A 23,461-nucleotide genomic window follows, 5' to 3' on the forward strand; every position below is an offset into this window, starting at 1 on the left:
CCAGTTTCATGTACAAAAGTAAAGAGAAGACTCAGGGGTGCAGTCCTTATGGGAAGAATTGCAAAGAAAAAGCCACTTTTGAAACAGAAAATCAAGAAAAGGTTAGACTGGGCAAAGAAACACATACATTGGACAACAGATAATTGGAAAAGAGAGTAATGGATCATAACCCCGTTGAGTTTTTGTGTGATAAGCAAGACTATAAGGTGGTGAGAATTGCCCAACAAGACAGCCACATCTATGGCAAGTGCCACAGGAAGCGTGGGGTGAAATGTCACCTGAGTATCTGGACAAACTGACTGCTAGAATGCCAAGGATCTGTAAAGCTGTCATGGCTGCAAGTTGAAGATTTTTTTGATGAGAACTCATTTTAATTATTTGTATTTTTTTAAATGACTTGAAGTCGTTTTAAAAAAATTTAAATAGTAATTTTTCTCATTATTGTCTTGACTATACATTGTGATCAGTGGAATGCCAATTTCTTCCCATATGAGCTAAATCTGTACATTATTACAAACATTTGACCGTGTGTGTATATGTATGCATGTATGTGTGTGTGTGTGTGTGTGTGTGTGTGTGTGTGTGTGTATATATATATATATATATATATATATATATATATATATATATATATATATATTTTCTACATACACAAAACTCATCTCTCTATAGTCGACCTTCTACAAAGGACTCGTGCATCTCCCAACCGCACGAACGGGCTGACAACAGACCTGGTACAGGTAGCCAGTGCAGCAGGACGTGTACAGGACATGCTTGCTACAATGCTCTCATATATAGAGGATGTACTGGTGAGCGTCTTGTGTGTCTCTTCTAGGAATTACTTGAACAAAGGACTTTCAGATTAAATAGTGGTGCTTTAAGACAATCATTTCCATGTTGTATTCATATTATTTTTACTACAATTTAGAAATAAACATATGCTAAAAGCCATAAATGTAGTGAGCATCTTTTTTTAGGCGGTCTTTACTGTATTGTTGAATGACTGCTAATCTTTTTTTTTTTTTTTTTCTCAGTCTGGTAAAGTGGTGGCAGATAATAGTGTTGGTCGTTACCTGATGGATCTTGTGAACAAAGTGCCCAAGATTACAGCAGAAGATTTTGAGAGCATGCTCAACTCCAACATTAATGTGAGTGACACATCCTGAAATAATCTTTGTGACATCGTTTTAATCGTTTTCGTCAGCTTGAGCAAAAGTTTTGCACTGGTGCTTCCGAAGTGCTTAAACGCTTCTGTTTCTTTCAGGATCTGTTGATGGTGACCTACCTGGCGAATCTCACTCAAGCTCAGATCGGGCTTAACGAGAAACTAATTGTACTCTGATAGAAAATAAAAATAAATAAAAACTGGCTTTTCATTCCAACAAACTGTGTGGTTGTTTTTTTAAGTATCTGATGTAAAATAAAATATGTAAAATATGAGCACGAATAAAACCAAGTGTGTGTGGTTGAAATTAGACGGAATGTTTAGTAAATGAATGCGGTTGGTGGAAACCCCTGGATGCGTCACGCTCTTCCCTGCATGACGTTATCAGGAAGAACGCTGATGGAAAGATGGCTTCGTTTCGCTGTCGGCGAGATCCATGCGGCTTTATTTGTCTAATGTTAACTTATTTCAGCGTCTTTTACGCCGACTATGTGGTGATTCAGTATGTGCTCATCCCCGCGTATTCTGAAAGGTGAGTGCCGTTTGGAAGACGCTTTGAAGGGGTAGCGTTTGTATCGTGATGCTTAATGTTTAGGTGACGTTACTGCAATCACGCTCATGAGATCATCGGGTTATTTTTCCACAGAATCACCCATTGCAACAATAGTTGACTTTAACCAGTGTTTTACGGTGTTTTCCATCGAAATGTGACCACTGTACATGTGAACTGAAAGCATCTATTTCAGTGCTGCAGTAGTGCACCATTACACGTTTGTTACACAATGGTTTAAAGTTTCATGATGGCTTACTGTTGACATTATCAATCCAAATCACTTGATGCAATGTTTTTTTCGTCAAGTACCGTGGTAGTACTACGGTATTCGTTGAAGTGCCATGCAAGATCCATACATTACTACAAGTCAAACGATTGTAAACAATTCGTTTCTCTATTTTAATATAATAATTATTTAATTAATATAAAATATTTATACTTTCAGTTCAGCTTTCGCCCATAACAGCTGATGGTTGGCATTTTTATCATGTTGAACTTATTTTTATTCATTAAGGACAACTTGTTATTTTATTATTTAAAGGTGCACTCAAACCCCCCATCTTAAGAAGTTTTACTCTAAAATAAATTCATTATATATTTGAAACATATGTATAAAATCATAACCACTCACATGAGATATCAGGAACCTTATAAAATCGGTTTTATTCTACATGGAGAACGTCCCCTCATGGCGCTGCCATGTTGAGATCACATGACCAGCCGAAAACTACCTTCTTAATCTCAATAAACACCCCCTTATTAGACAAGTTTATTCATGGTTTAAATAATCATGGCTTACTGTGAATTGTTAAATTCTACAGTTACTAAAAACGATTGATTTTCAATTATGCTAACTGCATCCACACCACTAGGTGTCACTAAGTCAAAAATGACACAAATTTGTTCAATAAAAAACATGAACATTAATTAATGTAACACCAATGACATATACTTTTTTTTCACATGGTTCATTTATAAGCTTTCTTCACTGAAATTGCTTGTTTTGTATTTTCAAAACACAATTTTTTAATGGGGCAAATATTGTTTTTAAATGATTTAATTGTATTCGTTTTTTCAGGCAATTGACAAATTCAAATATATTAGGTTAGGTTATAAATGTGCCTTTTAAATGGGATTGACTATTTGAAATCTTTGACTGAAAAGTCAAGGGACATGTTTGTCACCACATTTTGTTAATGACCCTGGTGATCCAAACTTCTACCTGGTTCTAGTTTTTATCAAAGTGCCATGGTACTACCACCTGATACCATCAATGTACCATGGTACTGCCTCAGTACTATTTTGTAAGGGACTATCAAGTGAGAAAATAGTATAGTTTGAAGTCATTATTTTCTTTTTTCTTTCTCTGTTTAGTGTATGGTGCACTATCCATGGATCTGTGTTTAATATTATTTTGATACTGCTGCTGGCGTGCCACTCAAAAGCTGTGTTTTCAGACCCTGGTGAGTGTTCTTGGTATTGAAACATTACATTGCTTTATCTTTTTCTAATGACTCTCCAGTCTGTCATTCTTTCTGGCTATGTGGTTCATAAAAACACCAATCAGTCTCCTCTGACATTTAAATATCAATTCATTGGAATTAATGTCACACTGCCTCTTCTCACAGGTGTTCAATCATAATGTCACCCTTACCTATTTGTTTTCCATTTGTTTTCAGGTGAATCTGTGTTCTACTCATACACAATAGATAGATTGTATTTTTGCTTACAGCATGTGAACTAGCCTGTACTTGTGCATTGCAGGTATGGTTCCTTTACCTGAGACAGCCATTGACTTCTCTGACTTGAGGTCCCAGTCTAACCGCCTAAATGACAGAGTAGGTTCAAGTTTAGCTGGCTAGATTATTTGCTTCCTATTTAATATTTTTGTGGTGGCTAGCTTGCATTTGTTATTGTTGTAACTGTATTTAAAATGCATTTTACTTTCAATGTCTTTTCAGTTTATTGTTTATTTGTTATGGGCCTTAGTCAGTGTGGACGTCGTTTTTCACGATTAAAATAAAACCCAGACAGACCATGTACATCTCTGAGATGTCATTTTTAGATCTTTTCATCTGGAAAGCATCGCAATCTAATTAAAATCTGCTAAACATTTTGAAAAGATCAGATTTTCAAACACTTTAAATCATAAACATCTCAAAGACATCTGCTGAATGTCTCATTGACATCCAAGAGGAAACTATTCCTTAAGGAATAGTTCACCCAAAAATGTAAATTATTACTTTCTTCTGCTGAACACAAACTGGGATTTTTAGAAAAATATCTTAGCTCTTTTGGTCAATACAATGCAAGATAATGGTGGCCTGAACTTTGAAGGTCCAAAAAGCATATAAAGGCAGCATAAAAGTAGTTAATATGACTCAAGTGGTTAAATCCATATCTTAAGAAGTGATATGATAGGTGTGGTGAGAAACAGATCAATATTTAAGTCCTTTTTTCCATAAAATCTCCTCCCTGCCCAGCAAGTGGCAATATGCACAAAGAATGCGAATTGCCAAAAACAAAAGAAGAACTTTTAGGAGAGGAGAGCACTCAGGAGGGCTGTTTGAAAGTGGAGATTTATAGTAAGAAAAGGACTTGAATATTGATATATTTCTTACCCACACCTATCATATCTTCTGAAGACATTGATTTAACCACTGGTGTCATATGGATTACTTTTGTGTTGCCTTTTTGTGCTTTTTGGACCTTAAAATTTCTGGTCACCAGAACTGAAATATTTTTCTAAAAACCTTTGTGTTCGGCAGAAGAAAGAAAGTCATACACATCTGGGATGGCATGAGAGTGAGTAAATAATGAGTAAATAATATTTGGGTGAACTATCCTTTTAAAAACATATTGCAAATGAGCAAACAAATAAAAAAAATGTCTTCCAGATGTAGATGCACACATCAAATAGACGTCTGATGTATGTGTGTTATCAGGGATGGCTGTAAGAGATACAGTAGATGTACAATCCGTTCAGTGTTTAAATGTTCTAGACCACATCTAATTATTACAACCCATGATTTCTGTAGTTTTGGTATCAAGTGGATTTCTTTTGGCATTACCTACTTTGAATGTTTAGTCAACTGAGTGATCTACATTAAGTTATTAAAGATAACAACCCATTGAAAAGACTACAGCCATTCCTCACCACCTCGTTTTCAATCACAAATTATTAAATATGGTGTATAGCTGGACTAAGGTCTATAATGATTTTGTGGTGATCCTTACATTCAGCTCGTTTATTTAAATTGTATTGTGTGTATATATTTTGGTAGCTTTGCAGTTTATTTTTTACAATGTGTTTACTCTGTTAAATTGTCTTTAAATCATTGCGCTGGTTGTCATCAGGGCTGTGAAGGTTGGACAGTTTGCAGCCGCTGTGAGACGTACCGGCCACCACGTGCACATCACTGCAGTGTTTGCCAGCGCTGCATCAGGAGAATGGACCACCATTGCCCCTGGTCAGCCTTTCTCTTTCTCTCTCTCTCTCTCTTTATCTCTCTTGATCTCTCTTGCTTGCTCTTTCTTTCTGTGTCCGAATTTGCATAATTTCAGTATTTTACTTCGTAAATAAATTATATTCTTTATAGAGGTCGACTGTTAGTGGATTTTGCCAATACGATAATAACTGAAATAACATAATTCGGTCTACTTCTATGTATGCAGATGTGTTGCATAAATACATTTCCGGGCATACTTCAGCTGGAAACGTGGGCAACTTGGCATTGTCCTGTTACCTGAATATATTACGTAATAACCATGAAATTATTTACTCTGATGTTGTAAAAGAAGTACAATTTAACCACAATTTAACCTATAGCACTTACACTAGAGAAGAGCCGCCCAACTTGCAGTTCTATGCAGTTTTTTTAGTTTATATTTATCCCCTTTTCTCCCAATTTGGAATGCCCAATTTCCACTACTTAGTAGGTCCTCTTGGTGGCGCGGTTACCTCAATCCGGGTGGCAGAGGACAATTCTCTGCCTCCGCCTCTGAGACCGCCAATCCCACATCTTATCACATGGCTTGTTGTGCATGACACTGCGGAGACTCTGAATGTGGAAGCTCATGCTACTCTCAGCGATCCACGCACAACTAACCACGCGCCCCATTGAGAGGGAGAACCACTAATCGCAACCACGAGTAGGTTACCCCATGTGGCTCTACCCTCCCTAGCAACTGGGCCAATTTGGTTGCTTAAGAGACCTGGCTGGATTCACTCAGCACGCCCTGGATTCGAACTCGTGATTCCAGGGGTGGTAGTCAGCGTCAATACTCGCTGAGCTACCCAGGCACCCTAATGCAGGTTTTTTATTTTTTATTCATTCTTTTGAATCTTAGCGCCTCATCTACCGTGACCTTATGGGATAGTAAAGTATCCAATGGATGCGCACTTCAGAATCTCGGCAGATGCAGTAGGTCTTCTCTGAATTTTTCACTTAGTGCTACATGAATACTGAGGATTTGTACTTCCTACTCATTTGACATGCCACTTTTAGCTTATTATGTAATAGGTAAATAAGCATATCCCTTTCTCCTCATTCTCCATTGACTCTCTCACCTTCACTCATGAGTTGCTGATTTTGTCCCCGAGTCCTTTTACTATCTTCATGTGCTGATGAATATATTTGTATATGTTTTTGCCCCATTGTAGGATCAATAACTGTGTTGGAGAGCTCAATCAGAAATACTTTATTCAGTTCCTTTTCTACACAGGTACGTTTTAAGACTCATGTAAAAGACAGTTTGATCATTTTTAGCCTGTTGGCCCATTGGATATGAAGTATAAACATTTTGTCTGCCCACCCTCTGTGTGTTTCTGTGTAGGTATGGCCAGCCTATATTCCATGGCACTGGTGGTGTCGGCATGGGTGTGGAGAATAAAGAGTGAAATAGAAGGAGATGCAGATAAAGAAGGTGAAGAAGCTCCCAGCAAACACCTGATTGTGTGAGTTATCTTCTGAGATGCAGTACTACGCATATACAATATTATCATTCTTTGTTAGCTTTTCACATTATCCATCTTTTATATTCATGTTATCAGCCTCTTTCATTGTTCTATAGGGCACATTATATAATTCTGTTGGTGGAATCAATACTTTTTGGAGTTTTCGTCTTGGTGATATTTTATGACCAGGTATGTTTCAACATTTGTTTTGGCTTCATTGGGAGCATTTTGCACTCTATCATGACCTTGATAGACTGACATTTTGAAAAGCATTTGAAAATTTATTCAGGGAGTGACATACAGTTAGAGTGTTCCACATGTGCCCCATTACTTATTACAGTGCTTTCAAGGCAGCACTATATTGATACACCTTTTTATTCGAATTTAGTTTTATTTATCTACACATATAGCTCAGTAGATTTCTACAATTAATTCAGCTTGAACCACTTTATTGAACATACTCCATTCAAACTTTGTTTTATAGACATTTTAAATTTTAGGTAAGCCATTTGTTTTATTTGTTCTACAAATGTATACTTTTACGATCCTTTTTTTTATTTCCTTTTCTCCCAATTTGGAATGTCCAATTCCCACTTCTTAATATGTCCTCATGGTGACACGGTTACCTCAATCCGGGTGGCGGAGGACAAGTCTCAGTTGCCCCCGCTTCTGAGACTGTCAAGCCTCATGTGGCTCTTATCACGTGGCTTGCTGTGCGTGACACCGCAGAGACTCTGCACGTGGAGGCTTACTCTCCGCAATCCACACACAACTTACCATGCGCCCGTTGAGAGCAAGAACCACTAATCGTGACCACGAGGAGGTAACCCCATGCGACTCTACCCTCCCTAGCAACCAGGCCAATTTGGTTGCTTAGGAGACTGGCGGGAGTAACTCTGCACACCCCGGATTCAAAATCATGACTTCAGGGGTGGTGACTCAGTGAGCTATCCAGGGCCCCTTCTTTTACAATTCTTACTATTAAAGTTTGAAAATCTTCCATTGACTTGCATTGTTACAGTATTCCTGATTGTGAAGTAGGGATGTGCACGAGTAATCGGTTAATCGAGTTCTCATTTAGCTTCAAATATTTGACTTGTAAAAACACTACTCGAGTATTGCAATTAGATTTTTCCTTTTGTACCTTTCCTGCCATGGACAACGATGAAACTTCCTCTCTCACTTAAATCTTGCCGTTACAATGCAATGCATTGAGTGGCACTTTGGATTCATGATGTTGTTAAAGGAATAGTTCACCCAGAAATGAAAATTCTCTCATCATTTTTCTCATCACTCACCTGCATGCCATCCAAGATGTGTATGACTTACTTTCTTCTGCTGAACACAAACAAAGATTTTTAGAAGAATATCTGATCATCATTTACATTTGCATTTGGCAGAGCCCTTATTACAGGGCCTGTAGTTAAGTGCCTTGCTCAAGGACACAATGGTGGTGGCTGTGGGGTTCGAACCAGTGTCCTTCTGATTACCAGATTACCAGTTATGTGCTTAGACCACTACACCACCACCACTCCAAGAATATCTCAGTTCTGAAGGTCCATACAATGCAAGTGAATGGTGACCAGAACTTTGAAGGTCCAAATATCACAAAGTCTTCATAAAAGTAATCCATCCATACGACTCAGTAGTATAATCAATGTCTTCTGAAGCAATCCAATCGGTGTTGGATGAGAACAAACCAAAATATAATTCCTTTTTCACTATAAATCTTGACAGCATTCTCCTTGGCAATCATGATTTCAAGCTCTATTATACTTCCTATAGCGCCCTCTGGTGCTCTGCGCATGTATCAAACACTAAGAAGTGTAATCAAGCTTCAAATCTTAATCGTGTCCAGAGATTGCAATGGCAAGATGTACAGTAAAAAAGAAGTTACATTTTGGTTTGTTCTCACCCAAAACCAATTGGAAGACATTGATTTAACAACTGGAGTCATATGGATTACTTTTATGATGCCTTTATGTGATATTTGGACCTTCAGATTTCTTGCCACTATTCACTTGCATTGTGATGACCTACATAGCTTAGATATTCTACTAATGATGAAAGAATTTTCATTTTTGGGTGAACTACTCCTTTAAAAAAAATTTAATTATTTAAAGGGGTCATGACATGCACCCTCTGTCAGAAACACTCAGTTTTGGTGCTGTTTCTTCTTTAAGAATTGACAGTAAACGCCCATTGTTATGATTGACTATCTGCTCTTCACTGACCTGCTCTCTCTACTTGCCATCTCAATGCTCACCACTACAGGTTCGGGCTACTAAAATACTATGGTGTTAATTTGTTGTTGTGGAGGCGGTCAGATGCAAATGCCTACCAGAATATGGAGAAAGTAAAGAATGAGTTGTTTTGGCAGCTTGGTGTCAATATTTGCAGTGATGAGGAAGTTTTGAGTTCTGAAACTTAAAATATGCTTTATAGTACAATAAACTCTTATATGTCAAAAAATCAAGGAAATCTTGATAGTATGTTTAAGTGATTTTATCCCTTCAAAAGACTTGTATGTATGTTTCTATTTGTGAGTGTAAATATTTTGTCATTTCTGAATCTAGATGTTGCTATTTATGCATAGTACTTATTCTACAATAATACAGGTTCAAAGGTTGACTTGAACTATAATTTCAAGATTTGTGTGTGTGTGTGTGTGTGTGTGTGTGTGTGTTAAAATACTCGAATAGAAAATTAAAAATGCCCATCACTACTGTTAAGTCGGTAATATTTGCATATTGAATAGCGAATCGCGAATTTGAATAGCAAATTTATTTGCATACTGTTTTTTTTTTCTTTTCTTGCACCTATTTAACCCCTAATCCCTTTTCACAATACACAGTTGCAAAGCAGCTTTACAGAAGGTCATACCTTAATGTCTCATAGTCCCAAGTGAACAAACCAAAGATGACTGTGGCAAGGAAAAAGAAATGTGAATCTTGTTTACACGAAAGTGTTGCATTTTTAGTTTTTGCTTGTCTCAAACTCTTTTTCTCGTCCCAAGCTGGTGTCCATTATAACTGATGAAACACCCATTGAGCAGATGAGGAACAGACTAATGAAAGATAAATCCAATAACATTCAACCACCACACCTCACACATACAAGAAAGCCAAAAATTGCATTGCTGAGGGAGGTGTTTGGACGAGGTAAGTTTAACTGTTTGTAGCATTATGTCCTACTGTCAGCCTTCTATTCTTGTGTAACAACTCCAAAACAATGAGGTATGCTACAGATGTTGCTTTATTTTTATGTCTGTTTATCTATCTCACATTTGCAGGATCTATAATATGTTGGCTGTTCCCGCTCCATTCCACCCCTCCCTCTGTTGGCGGCATCAGTTATTCGGCACTTCCTGATTATGATGTTTAATGCTGATCATTTTTTTTATCAGTTCCTTTTGAACATTCCATCAGTATCACATCATGTTTTGGACACTGTGAATATTGTGTTACTGAGGTACAGATTTTGTATGGTGCATTTGCTATGATGAAGGAAAAAGGAGATTTGATTGAAGAGTGCTGCTGCTTTCTAAGTGTTTTTGTACACTATTACTTACTGTTTCTTGAACACAAAACCTCTAATTTTTCAACATATCCCAAATCCCCCTACAGGATTAAAGAAGTATCTTAACTTGTAACCAGTTTACTTTGAATTCATAAGACTGATTTAATGCTAACAGATACTTGCACAAGGTCAGCTGTGGTGATTTTTTATTTTAAAATTATCTAATTTATTCTTTATTTGTAATTTTGTGTGTTTTATTTCAGTCTGTTTGAGTACATGGACTGTACTCCATTTTACATATGGATTGTATATAAAGTATTTTATAACTTTCATTTCAAATAAGGTGTTGCTGCATTTTCAGGGTACTGGACTACTTTTGATTACATGCTTGTGTTTTTTATTGTAATGTTACTGGTTTTTGCTATGTATTGACAGCGAGGTATGTGTGTACATAACAGATAAATCATGCATTGATAATGTTTACATTGATATTTATTCTAATTTATTTGTGGATTGCTGTGGCAAAATGCTGCTTTTACATCTTTACACATTCTGGCTTCTTTTTTTTCCACCCCTGACTACAAATTTGAGTGGAAATAAACCAGTAGTGTTAAATATCCATCATTGCGGTTTATTATCCAGGAAATTATGAGACCGGTTAGTTGACATTTCAAGAGTTTTTAAGGTACATTTTCCTCATTCCTACATTTTAGTTGTCAAATGTCAACCATTAAAAAACATATGCATTTACTCACTTAAAGGAATATTCTTGGTTCAGTACAAATTAAGCGCAATTGACAGCATTTTTGGCATAATTTTGATAACCACAAAAAAAATATTTCTACTTGTCTCTCCTTTAATAATAATAAAAAAGAATCAAAAATTGAGGTTGCATTAAGGCACTTACAATAGAAGTGAGTCTGTAAATGTATAAATTCTCACTGTTTTAAAGGAATAGACACAATGTTTAGTGTGATAAAATCACTTACTAAACTTTTCTGTGTAAAGTTATATCCAATTTTAGAAATGTGTTGCCATGAAAATGTAATGCTGTAAACCATAAAACAGAAATAAAAACAAATGTGACTTTACAGCTTAAATAATACACAAGTTTTAACTGAAGAATTAAAGAATGTGCTTTTATAAAATTACAAGCTTCACATTTGTGCCTTAAAATACTCAACAACAAAACAAATGTCCCTATTCACTTCTATGGTATGTGCCTCAATGTAACCTCGATTTTTGCATTTATAAAGAAATTAAAATTAAAAATTCTCTCATAATTTACTCTCCCTCAATCCATCCCAGATGTGTGTGACTTTCTTCTGCTGAACACAAACACACATTTTTAGAAGAATATCTCAGGTCAGTTGGTCCATTTAACACAAGTGAATGTGATCAAAACTTTGAAACTTCAAAAAGCACATAAAGTAATCCATACAGCACCAGTGGTTTAATTCATGTCTTTCGAAGAAATACAATAGGTGTGAGTGAGAATCAGATCAAGATTTAATTAATTTTTTACAATCACCTCATTTGACCACCCCCAATTAGCAGGTGCCGATATGTAAAAATAATGTAAATCCCCAAAAACCATATAAATAAAAAAGTGAAAGCGGAGATTTAATGTAAAACAAAAATTACTTATAGATCTGTTTCTCACCCACACCTATCATATCACTTTTAAAGTCATGGATATAACATGTTGAATTATTCCTTTAACGGGTTCGTGGGAAATATTATTGTTTAATCTAAATTAGCTCATTAATTAAAATTGTATAATTATTTTTCACTAATACAGAGTCGCTGTGTGAGCTCGTCGCTTATTGGACCGATTCGTGATCACGCGCGTGTGTTGTTATTTGTGTTGTCCACTTCCTGGTAGCAGAAATCATGTGACGCTTCCTGTATGCTTTAGTTTCACGCATTACTGTTGCGCTTCTTAACAACATTTAACAGCAGCAAAATCTCAGCGGAATCAACGCCCGGTTACGGCATGGCAGACGGGGAGAGATCGCCTCTGCTGACGCACAGTCGCGACGAAATGAAAGGTCAGTCACAGAGAGATGAGACCTACCGACCTCGGCTCAAACCGAAAAGTGAGAGCCAAACCTGATTCGAATGGATCGATGCTGTATCTCAAATCCTACTTAGCTGCCTACTTAGGGGTCAAACGCGTGTTATGTCTGTCTGCGCTGTTTTTCGATTGCTTTTCAATCTAAACGTGCTCTAGTCAGACGTCTTTGACCGTTGCTTCGCGTTTTTAGACGCCGTGTCAGGTTGAAGAATCTCAACATTGTAAGCGTTTCTTGAGAAAGCCGCGTTCTATTTCATTCGTTGCGCTTCGTCTAGCTTGGGCAGCACACAGGCGTTTGAACACTCGTTTTGAACGCGTTGACCGCATTTGTGGCATGCTGTCTGGGTTGGCAGCTCCTTGGGTTTTGGAACACAGACAGTTTTATGTATTTACATTTACGTAGAGTGTAAGGTGTTTGCATATAGGTGATTCAAATCAGGTGATTTAACTAGAGATGGTATAGCAAACTGTGTATTTACAGATTACACAATACTGTAATTTTTTTATCATGAGATTTGGTTTAGTGCCAGATTGCAGTACACCTGAGTCTGGTGACTAAAGAGGAACCGTCATGATTTTTGACCTCAAGTATTAGTTAAGTGTGAGTAGCCTACACTTTCATGCCATTATCTAATCAATAACAATGTGCTGACTTTTGCCAATCCCTAAAAGGACAGAGGTCAAAATAAATAAATAATTGCAGCAAACAAATTAAAAACACATTTGGACTCAAATAATACAATTTCAAGTTTCTGTTCCAAATATATTTTTTATTTTCAATTTTACAGTAAAATAACATGTAAAACATAGGAACCATTACATTGACTTTTAGATAAACATGCCGAGTTGATGCCAACGTTTATATAATGTACCTAGTATTTGACCTGAGCATTTTTTGAAACCTACTTGCTCTTATAATCACAGAAAAAAATAAAATGTGTGTGTGTATATGTATATATATATATATATATATATATATATATATATATATATATATATATATATATATATATATATATATATATATTTCTCTCATCATTTACTCTCCCTCATGCTATGCAAGATGTGTATTACTTTATTCTGATGAACACAAACAAATATTTTTAGAAGTGTGTCTGAGTTCAGAATGGCATATTACTCTTACTACTTCTGCCATATGTGTCTATGGCAGAAATAGTATGAGTAGTGTCGTAGTATATGCAATTTCAAACTAAGCCAATATCTCTGCTCTGTTGGTCCATTCAATGCAACTGAATGGTGGCCAGACCTTTGAAGCTCAAAAAAGGACATAAAGGTAGCATAAAAGTAATCCATACTCGTATACAGTGGTGTAATCCATGACCTCTGAAGCAGTATGATTGATAAGTATGGGTAGTGTTGTCACAATTCCCAAATTTCAGTACCAATACCATTGAAATGTCACAGTTCTCAAAATCAATTTTAAAAACAACAGCAAAAATATGCTTGTATGGTAAAATGGTAAAAGTTTGCTATTGAGCTCACTCCTTTAGCCTATTTAAAGTTACATTTCAATGTAAATAATACATTAAAATGTATGCATGTTTCTTTCAAGTGTTTCTGAATTAAGCATGCATTCCAAAGTGTTTTTTTAAAAATGGCCCTTATTCAGATATCGGTTTTATTTTTTCACAAATTCTGTTTTTGTTTTTTATTTATTATTTTACCAGAATTCCTTGTTTTAAAGTTTAATATAATTTCATCATCAAAATGGTGTCTAATCAAATGAATTCTGACAACTTTTAAAATCCTTTACCAATAAAATAGAACAATTACTTTTCATCATACCATTGTGTTTTGTAACAAACATGTATTCAGAACAAATGCAATCTTGCTTGTGATATATTGCTTAATTTGAATTATTATTATCATTATTGATAATTACTATAGTGAATATTATATTTTACTATACAGTTGTAATACATTCCTTTTGCAATTACTTCAATTTCAGGCACCTAGCTTTTATTTTGACTTGAACTTTTATTTTGACGTGTGGTTTTGACGGAAGCTTCACATCTTCTGATGGATAAATAGTTCACTACATGGCCCAGTGTGATCATTAAAGCACAAATGCTGTGATTTAACTGTATACATATATACAGTAGTCTACATGTAATATGCACTTCACAGTGGATTAGTGCTCTGCTCTGTCATTACACATAACATGAATTTTTCTCAATGTCTGAGGAGTTTCCACTGAATGAGGGGTTGGCTTAAAACAATAATATAAAGCACGAAGCTTGAACGCAGACCAAGATTGCAGCCTTTCAGAGTTTAATAATCACAGTAGGACATATCGTGATTTTAATTTGATTAACTGTCCATTTCAATGTAACAGGAGTAACAGAGCACACACTCAATAAGCTTGTGAGCATTTGGAAGCAGTCGTGTGTCAGTCAGCGTGCAGGTACCAAAATAAGTCAGTGCCTGCTACTACCTGTACTGTAGAAACAGTGGTATTGTTACTGTACATCTTCTTTATTTTAGCCTAGACTTGGTACCGAAATACTGGTACTTTTGACAACACTTGGTGTGTGTGAGAAACAGATCAGTACTTAAGTCCTTTTATACTATAAATTATCCTCCCTCCCCAGTAGGTGGTGATATGCACAAATAATTAAAATTGCCAAAAACAAAAGAAGAAGAACGTGAAAGCAGAGATTTATAGTAAAAAAGGACCTGCTTATGGATCTGTTTCTCATCCACACTTATTTACATGTGCATTTATGCATTTGGCAGACGCTTTTATCCAAAGCGACTTACAGTGCACTTATTACAGGGACAATCCCCCTGGAGCAACCTGGAGTTCAGTGCCTTGCTCAAGGACACAATGGTGGTGGCCGTGGGGATCAAACCAGCGACCTTCTGATTAACAGTTATGTGCTTTAGCCCACTACGCCACCACCACTCCGTTATCATATCGCAATGTTATCATATCGCTTCTAAAGATATGAATTTAACCACTTGAGTCGTATGGATTACTTTTATGCTGTCTTTATGCTTTTTGGGCCTTCAAAGTTCTGGCCACCATTCACTTGTGTTGTATGGACCTACAGAGCTGAAATATTCTTCTTAAGATCTCGGTTTGTGTTCAGCAGATGAATGAAAGTCATACACACCTGGGATGGCATTTTTGGGTAAACAATGCCTTTTAATAATATTGCGAATGAGAATTATCTAAGCTTGAACTAAGTTTGCACTCTGGCCTCTTAAGTTGCAAAGAATAATGTCTAAACAGTCTTTTCCTCACTTTCTTGGTCTGTCTTCCTCTCTCCTGCTGTCTCTCTTCATCTCAGGTTTTCCAACAGTCACTTCATCACCGCCACATTCCTCTTCGATGCTGGGAGAGGCTCCTCCACCATACTCCTCACTGGGCTCCCCTGAGAGTGACAGTGCTCCTATCATCAGCTGCAGAGTGTGTCAGTCACTTATCAGTGTGGAGGGGAAAATCCACCAGCATGTGGTCAAATGTGGGGTCTGCAATGAGGCTACAGTGAGTTAACAAATGTATTCCTTTAGGATTCTGTTCAACAGTCATACTTAATTCAATGTTGGATGATGTTTCGATGACATAATAAAAACTTTAGTAGATTTAAGTGAAAGTTCAGACTTTGACTCCACTTCCTTTTTATCTAGCCTATAAAGAATGCTCCTGCAGGAAAGAAATATGTGCGCTGTCCCTGTAACTGTCTTCTCATCTGCAAAGTCACCTCGCAGAGGATTGCCTGCCCTCGACCATACTGGTGAGAAAAAGTAAAAGGATGAAGGCTTTAAATTTATTACGATCCTCTTAGACCTTTACAAAAAAGTACCATGAATCTACCATGATGGTACCATCATATCAGATGATATTAAGAGGTTGCTTTGATATATGCCATGGTACTGAATGACTGTCTTATTCATATACCATGGTATTTACATGATTCTTCAAAGCATACTGTGGTTTTACCATGTTTGTGTCCAATACAGATGGTATTATCAAGGTATGTGTCCAAAAATCTGTGGTATTGCTATGGTACCAATTCCAAAAAATGGTAAATCCACAGTACTTTTTAGTGGCGGTTAGCTTGATGTAGATATTTATGAAAGAAAAATATTGGTGTCACTTTACAATAAGGTTCCATTCATTAACATTAGTAAATGCATAAGGTATTATGAACAAACAATTAACAATATTTATTTTACAGCATTTATTATTTTTTGTTAATGTTACTTAATATAAATGCAATTGTTCACTGTTAGTTCCTAGTACGTTAACTAATACAACTTTTGAATTTAAAAATGTATTACTATATGTTTTAATAAACATTAAGATTAATAAATGCTTAATAATTATTGTTCATTGTTAGTTAATGTTAACAAGTGGAACCTTATTGGTAAGTGTAACCAAAATATTTCCAAAGTAAGTATTATATACTAGGCTTGATTGGATGCCCAAAAGTTATGTTGTAATGATGTTAATATCTTTGTTTTATTAAAAATGCCAAAACAGATTTAGGCAATATTAGAATTATTGGTTCAAGAATTAAGTTAGAGGATAAGACTTAACTAATGTTAACGAATACAACATTATTGTAAATGCAATATACAGTGAGGAAAATAAGTATTTGAACACCCTGCTATTTTGCAAGTTCTCCCACTTGGAAATCATGGAGGGGTCTGAAATTGTCATCGTAGGTGCATGTCCACTGTGAGAGACATAATCTAAAAAAAAAAATCCAGAAATCACAATGTATGATTTTTTAACTATTTATTTGTATGATACAGCTGCAAATAAGTATTTGAACACCTGAGAAGATCAATGTTAATATTTGGTACAGTAGCCTTTGTTTGCAATTACAGAGGTCAAACGTTTCCTGTAGTTTTTCACCAGGTTTGCACACACTGCAGGAGGGATTTTGGCCCACTCCTCCACACAGATCTTCTCTAGATCAGTCAGGTTTCTGGGCTGTCGCTGAGAAACACGGAGTTTGAGCTCCCTCCAAAGATTCTCTATTGGGTTTAGGTCTGGAGACTGGCTAGGCCACGCCAGAACCTTGAAATGATTCTTACAGAGCCACTCCTTGGTTATCCTGGCTGTGTGCTTCGGGTCATTGTCATGTTGGAAGACCCAGCCTCAACCCATCTTCAATGCTCTAACTGAGGGAAGGAGGTTGTTCCCCAAAATCTCGCAATACATGGCCCCGGTCATCCTCTCCTTAATACAGTGCAGTCGCCCTGTCCCATGTGCAGAAAAACACCCCCAAAGCATGATGCTACCACCCCCATTCTTCACAGTAGGGATGGTGTTCTTGGGATGGTACTCATCATTCTTCTTCCTCCAAACACGGTTAGTGGAATTATGACCAAAAAGTTCTATTTTGGTCTCATCTGACCACATGACTTTCTCCCATGACTCCTCTGGATCATCCAAATGGTCATTGGCAAACTTAAGACGGGCCTTGACACGTGCTGGTTTAAGCAGGGGAACCTTCCGTGCCATGCATGATTTCAAACCATGACGTCTTAGTGTATTACCAACAGTAACCTTGGAAACGGTGGTCCCAGCTCTTTTCAGGTCATTGACCAGCTCCTCCCGTGTAGTTCTGGGCTGATTTCTCACCTTTCTTAGGATCATTGAGACCCCACGAGGTGAGATCTTGCATGGAGCCCCAGTCCGAGGGAGATTGACAGTCATGTTTAGCTTCTTCCATTTTCTAATGATTGCTCCAACAGTGGACCTTTTTTCACCAAGCTGCTTGGCAATTTCCCGTAGCCCTTTCCAGCCTTGTGGAGGTGTGCAATTTTGTCTCTAGTGTCTTTGGACAGCTCTTTGGTCTTGGCCATGTTAGTAGTTGGATTCTTACTGATTGTATGGGGTGGACAGGTGTCTTTATGCAGCTAACGACCTCAAACAGGTGCATCTAATTTAGGATAATAAATGGAGTGGAGGTGGACATTTTAAAGGCAGACTAACAGGTCTTTGAGGGTCAGAATTCTAGCTGATAGACAGGTGTTCAAATACTTATTTGCAGCTGTATCATACAAATAAATAGTTAAAAAATCATACATTGTGATTTCTGGATTTTTTTTTTTAGATTATGTCTCTCACAGTGGACATGCACCTACGATGACAATTTCAGACCCCTGCATGATTTCCAAGTGGGAGAACTTGCAAAATAGCAGGGTGTTCAAATACTTATTTTCCTCACTGTATAACATAAACTAACAATGAACTATTGCAGCATTAATTCATCTTGGTTAATTATAATTTCTGCACATTCTAATATGCTTTATTTTGTATTTTTTTGTGGTAACACTTTAATGTTACAAATGTAAACGTGTTAATTACACTCTTTAACATAAACTAACAATGAACTATCATTTTTCACCACTTATTAATCTTGGTTAATGTTAATTGCCACATATACTAATACACTTTTTTATTATAATTTTATATGTGCTAACATTAGTTAATACATTATGAACTTGAATCAACTAGCAATGAAAGATTATATTTAAAAACATTAACATTAAGATTAATAAATACTGTAAAAATATATTGTTTTATTTATTATTATTTATGTTACCTAATGCATTTACTATGTATATGCATTTAAATGTAACCTTATTATAAAGTGCTACCCATTTGTTTGTTTTTTACAATAGATGTTGTATAAGTTAACATTAGTTAATGCAGTATGAACCACATGAACAAGCACTAAACAATAGTATTTTGATTAATTAATATTAACCAAGATTAATATATACTGTAAAAAATAATTGTTAAAAAATCATTTATTGTTAGTTTATTAAACCTATTGTGGCCGTCCACTAATGTTAACGAATAAACAATTTTTGTGAAGTGTTACCGGTTAGAACTCTGTGATTAATGTGTTTGTTTTTTGTTGTTGTTTTTTTTTTTTGGTGGTGTTTAGTAAGCGCATTATCAATTTAGGTCCAGTTCATCCTGGTGCAGGGAGTCCAAACCCTCAGCCTAGTGGTGCCAGTGTCTCATGTGGCCACTGTGGAAACACTTTTCTGGTAATTATCATCATCATCATCATCAATATGAAACAATCATCCATTCATTGGTGTTAATTAATTAATTTTGTCTTAATCATAGTCACAATAGTGTTGTTGTAACACAATTAGTGTCAGAAATTAAAAGGTTAGTTCACCCAAATAATGTAAATTCTCTCATAATTTACTCACCCTTATGATATCCCAGGTGTATATGACTTTTTCTTTCTTCAGCAAAACACATTTGAAGAAAAATATCTCAGCTCAGTAGCTCCTTAAAATGAAAGTGGATGGTGATCAGACATTTGAAGCTCCAAAAAAGAACAGGCAGTCAGCATAAACGTCATCCATATGACTCCAACGGTTAAATTAATGTCTTCTAAAGTGACAAGATCACTTTTGGTGTGAAAAAGATCAATATTTAAGTACTTTAAGTAACTATAATCCATCACTTCTGGTCAGCAGCAGAATGCATTCACAAGAGTGCTGTTTTTATCCTTATAAGGGAGGCTTGTTACAAAAATGCTCCCAAAATTTTTAAATGTGGGAATAAAAAATGCTCTTGTTTCTGTTTTTTATTTATTTATAACATCTCATAATTCTTAATATTCTTTTCAAGACCTAGTTATACACATTATCACAAACTATGGTTTGATGTTGATATAGCCTGATTTTAAAGGTAGAAGGGAATATATATATATATATATATATATATATATCTCAGTCTAAATATTCAGATTGAGAATTTATGCATAATTTATACAAACTGATTAAATTTAAGGATTTGAAAGAATGACACAGAATATTTTATTCTGTTTAGAAAAATATTTCCCTGAAAATTAAATCCAGGGGGCAAGAATTAAATTCAGGGGGCAATTACTGCCCCTTTATGGTAAAGTTAATTTCTGACACTGAACATAATGTCTCTCTGTTGTTCCTTTAGTGGACAGAGTTTACAGATCGGACATTGGCACGCTGTCCACACTGCAGAAAAGTGTAAGTTTAAGCCTATCTGCCAAAAACATACCACGTTTTTTGGTATCCTTTGAACTGCCACATGTAATTGCTTACTCTGTAATATGTGGTATACAGCAGTGACTCTCAACTGGATTTGCTTCAGGACCCAGATTTTAAATTGGACATTAAGTGGTGTCCCAACACATGATGAGGACATGTCACACAACCTGACCATGTTTGCATCTGCCTAATTTGGCTAACTTCCACCAAGTGACAGATAAATTTGTGCCAAAACACAGTAGAGTTTAATTGGATGCTCTGCCTTTGACTTCAAAAACAAAAGTTATGCAAAGCATTTTGTCTTCCCTTTTAAAAGTGGATAAGTCTATTTATTTTGCATTTTATTATTTGCATTTAGTGTTGCTTTTCCCCTGCTCTCTGTGAACAGATCAGAACAGACCTGCGACTCATTTTTGGGTTAAGACCGACTAGTTGAGAACCACTAGTCTGCAGTACCACTAGAATTAATACCATTAGTGATTCCAATCTTTTGTCCATATAGCTCATCAATTGGCCAGAGGTACCCTAGAAAGCGGAGTTTAATATGTTTCCTGTTGTGTATGATCTTCACCATAGCGACTGCAGGATTGATCGTAAGAATGCAAGCAGATTAGAGTTAATTTTTCCAAAGAACATCATAGTTTCAGAAAGCTAAAAGCAACTTTTCTCTGTTCCCTTTTGTTTTCTCTCTGTAGGGGGGTACGTGGCGGAAGGCACATGACAATAAGGGGATATATGCGTCCTGGGTAATTTTCATTCTCCTGGTGCTGATCTGTTTGGTCAGAGCTCTTCACTGGATCTGCATGAAAATCAGTGAGCCCCTGCACAATTATTCTTAAAGTAAGAGATCCAAAGAGGAGGAGTTGGTAGAGATGAAGGAGAAAACAGAGCCAAGCTGTTTGCTGACAGATATGGAACAGAGTAATGTTCAATGGGTGAATCTTATGAAACCGCTTAAGAACATCACCAGGTCATATTTCACCCCAAAATAAAAAGGCAAATAAATAAATGAAGTTTTAGAATAGAAGCTTATTTTTTTAATTTTGCATTATTTTTATACAATGAATCACCCACACACAATTTATCCTCAGTACTGCAATTAAAAAATATAATATTGTAAATTTTAAAATGCATCACGGTAGTATTTGTTGTACTGCTTTTGATTAATGTAGATTTAAAAAATATATATTACAGTAAATTTGGGATTTGTGACTGATTTTAATAGCTATTTTATTATTATTATTATTATTATTATTTATTAATAGCAATACATTTAGTAATAATAATAATAATAATAATAATATGAAATGTCTTTTTTTATTTTTTTGAAAATGTGACATGGACATGAATTTGTGAGATTCACCCAAATAATTTTGTTGTTCTTTTCTTTATTCTTTGAGAGGCTCCACTCTACTCTACGTTTCTCTAAACTGATTCCAAACCTTACATGTCCACATTCCTAATAGGAATCCACTTCCAAAACAGTGCACACAATTTACAAAAGGCATACAGCAACAAATACTTCAAGACTTTCAGTTTAAATGCACATTCTGTTACAGGTTTTGACTGTACTGTGTACAATACCATGAAGGCATTGCAGACATATACTGGAGCATTAGAGTTGCACTGAGAATTTTGTTATGAATAGATTCCTGACAGATTATTGACAGAAGTGCCTCACATGACTGCGTGTTCTGTCGTTTATAGCCAGTAACACGTAACTTATAAGCTTCCAGTTATTTATATATGGTGGTATTGCAACTTGGCATTTTTAGCTGACTGAACTAGGATATCTTGTTCGGGAGAATTCAAAGAAAAAAGGAAGTGAAAACGCCACTCTGAAGCATTTGGAAGGTTTAAAAAAGGAGGAAAAAAGGAAAATAAGCAGTTATTTTTTTAACTTAAATGTAGCTCACCCAAACATGAAAATTATGTCATTGTTTAATCACCCTCGTGTTGTTCCCAACCCCTAGTTTTGTTTCTCTCTTCCATAGAATACCTTGAATTTTTTCTGATTGGTGTAGTAACTCTATATTTAAGGCCTGGATCAAACTGATAGAATATTTTGACAAAGTGACACTTAATGCACTTTATTGTCACATTATTGGAATGTGCTGTAGATAGCCAATGATAAAGTAAATCATTCTTTCAGTATAGTGTACTTGCATCTTAGCTTTTGAGGTTTAGTGAATATTATTCAGTGGATCTATTGCATCCTCTTTAACGTGCGTGGCGTTCCAAGACCAAACCCTTCCTCTTTCACCTCCGAAACAATCAGCAAGTCTTTCTGTGTGTCTGCGCCCTCAAAAACAGCATAGGCACCTAAATACGCTTCACTTACTAACTTTAAAAGGTAATCTAAGAATATCTGACTATTTCCATGATATTAACTATATTCTGTAGATTATTATTAACCTTGTAGCGTTCGTTGATGCGGTTTCATAGACAGGCATTGCTGCTTATTATTTGTACCGTCTGTGGTTGTGTAGTTTACATTAATTTGAAAATCAAAATTGTATAGCTGCATTAAAATCTTCTCTTTTATCTGTAGTTGAGACCTACAACTGCAACATTTCCCAACAGAATAGTATAGGTAGAGATTAATATGACATTTAGAATGTTTGACAATAAAAACATCTGCTTTGTAAAGAGGTAATTTATATTTTCTTTGCTTTGCAGAAACTGGTCATAAAAACATTCATATACTACCAAATAATCATAGGTAAATGCCATCAAAGAGAATTGATTAATTTATAATTATTTGATAAGATGTACTGTAATTCTACTGGGTGACCAATCTTTTAGGCTCATTCCAACTGAGCTCGTTGAACTCTTTGTATTCAATAAAGATAAACAGACAGTGAATACTGTACCTATTCTATGAAAATATACTTCAGAGATGACCAGTGTTTTGTTTTTATTTTTTGTTTTTTTTATTATATATAGAGATTATGAATTGTTTACATGGTTGTGCAGCTGAACTGTGAATTTACCTGTGTAATTTACACTGTTCTTTTGTTAAAATTGTATGTATTGTTGCACTACATTTTAGCTACATGGCTACCTGATCCTAATCATTCCATCGTTAATTGTGTTGTTGATTATTTTTGTACATTCCTTTGTTGACTAAAATGTTTTAACAAACTCTTGAGA

The 23,461-nt window shown here is 35.8% G+C and overlaps 3 protein-coding genes across 3 annotated transcripts in view; all 3 read left to right on the plus strand.

Moving 5' to 3' along the window:
- The window catches only part of LOC127652150 (eukaryotic translation initiation factor 3 subunit F-like), an 8,907-nt gene extending 7,521 nt beyond the window's left edge, over nucleotides 1-1,386 (plus strand). The window contains exons 6-8 of the mRNA XM_052138211.1: nucleotides 673-809; nucleotides 1,035-1,148; nucleotides 1,265-1,386. Of these exons, the coding sequence (XP_051994171.1) occupies nucleotides 673-809; nucleotides 1,035-1,148; nucleotides 1,265-1,342 (329 nt within the window). The 3' untranslated portion in view covers nucleotides 1,343-1,386. The remainder of the gene's footprint in view (nucleotides 1-672; nucleotides 810-1,034; nucleotides 1,149-1,264) is intronic.
- A 161-nt stretch (nucleotides 1,387-1,547) lies between these two features.
- Nucleotides 1,548-11,124, plus strand: LOC127652147 (palmitoyltransferase ZDHHC3-like). The gene is made up of 9 exons (XM_052138209.1): nucleotides 1,548-1,697; nucleotides 3,093-3,181; nucleotides 3,483-3,556; nucleotides 5,076-5,188; nucleotides 6,382-6,443; nucleotides 6,555-6,675; nucleotides 6,792-6,864; nucleotides 9,692-9,836; nucleotides 9,968-11,124. Exons 1-9 carry the CDS (start codon nucleotides 1,573-1,575, stop codon nucleotides 10,057-10,059), a joined length of 894 nt encoding a protein of 297 aa, XP_051994169.1. The 5' UTR covers nucleotides 1,548-1,572; the 3' UTR covers nucleotides 10,060-11,124.
- Nucleotides 11,125-12,088: 964 nt separating this feature from the next.
- On the plus strand, nucleotides 12,089-23,461 carry LOC127652151 (type I phosphatidylinositol 4,5-bisphosphate 4-phosphatase-B-like). The gene is made up of 7 exons (XM_052138212.1): nucleotides 12,089-12,245; nucleotides 15,586-15,782; nucleotides 15,926-16,032; nucleotides 19,207-19,312; nucleotides 20,235-20,287; nucleotides 20,811-20,901; nucleotides 21,004-23,461. The coding sequence occupies exons 1-7, from the start codon at nucleotides 12,191-12,193 to the stop codon at nucleotides 21,145-21,147; spliced, it is 753 nt and encodes a 250-aa protein (XP_051994172.1). The 5' UTR covers nucleotides 12,089-12,190; the 3' UTR covers nucleotides 21,148-23,461.

This window comes from Xyrauchen texanus, chromosome 11 (assembly GCF_025860055.1).
Source record: "Xyrauchen texanus isolate HMW12.3.18 chromosome 11, RBS_HiC_50CHRs, whole genome shotgun sequence".
NCBI lineage: Eukaryota > Metazoa > Chordata > Actinopteri > Cypriniformes > Catostomidae > Xyrauchen > Xyrauchen texanus.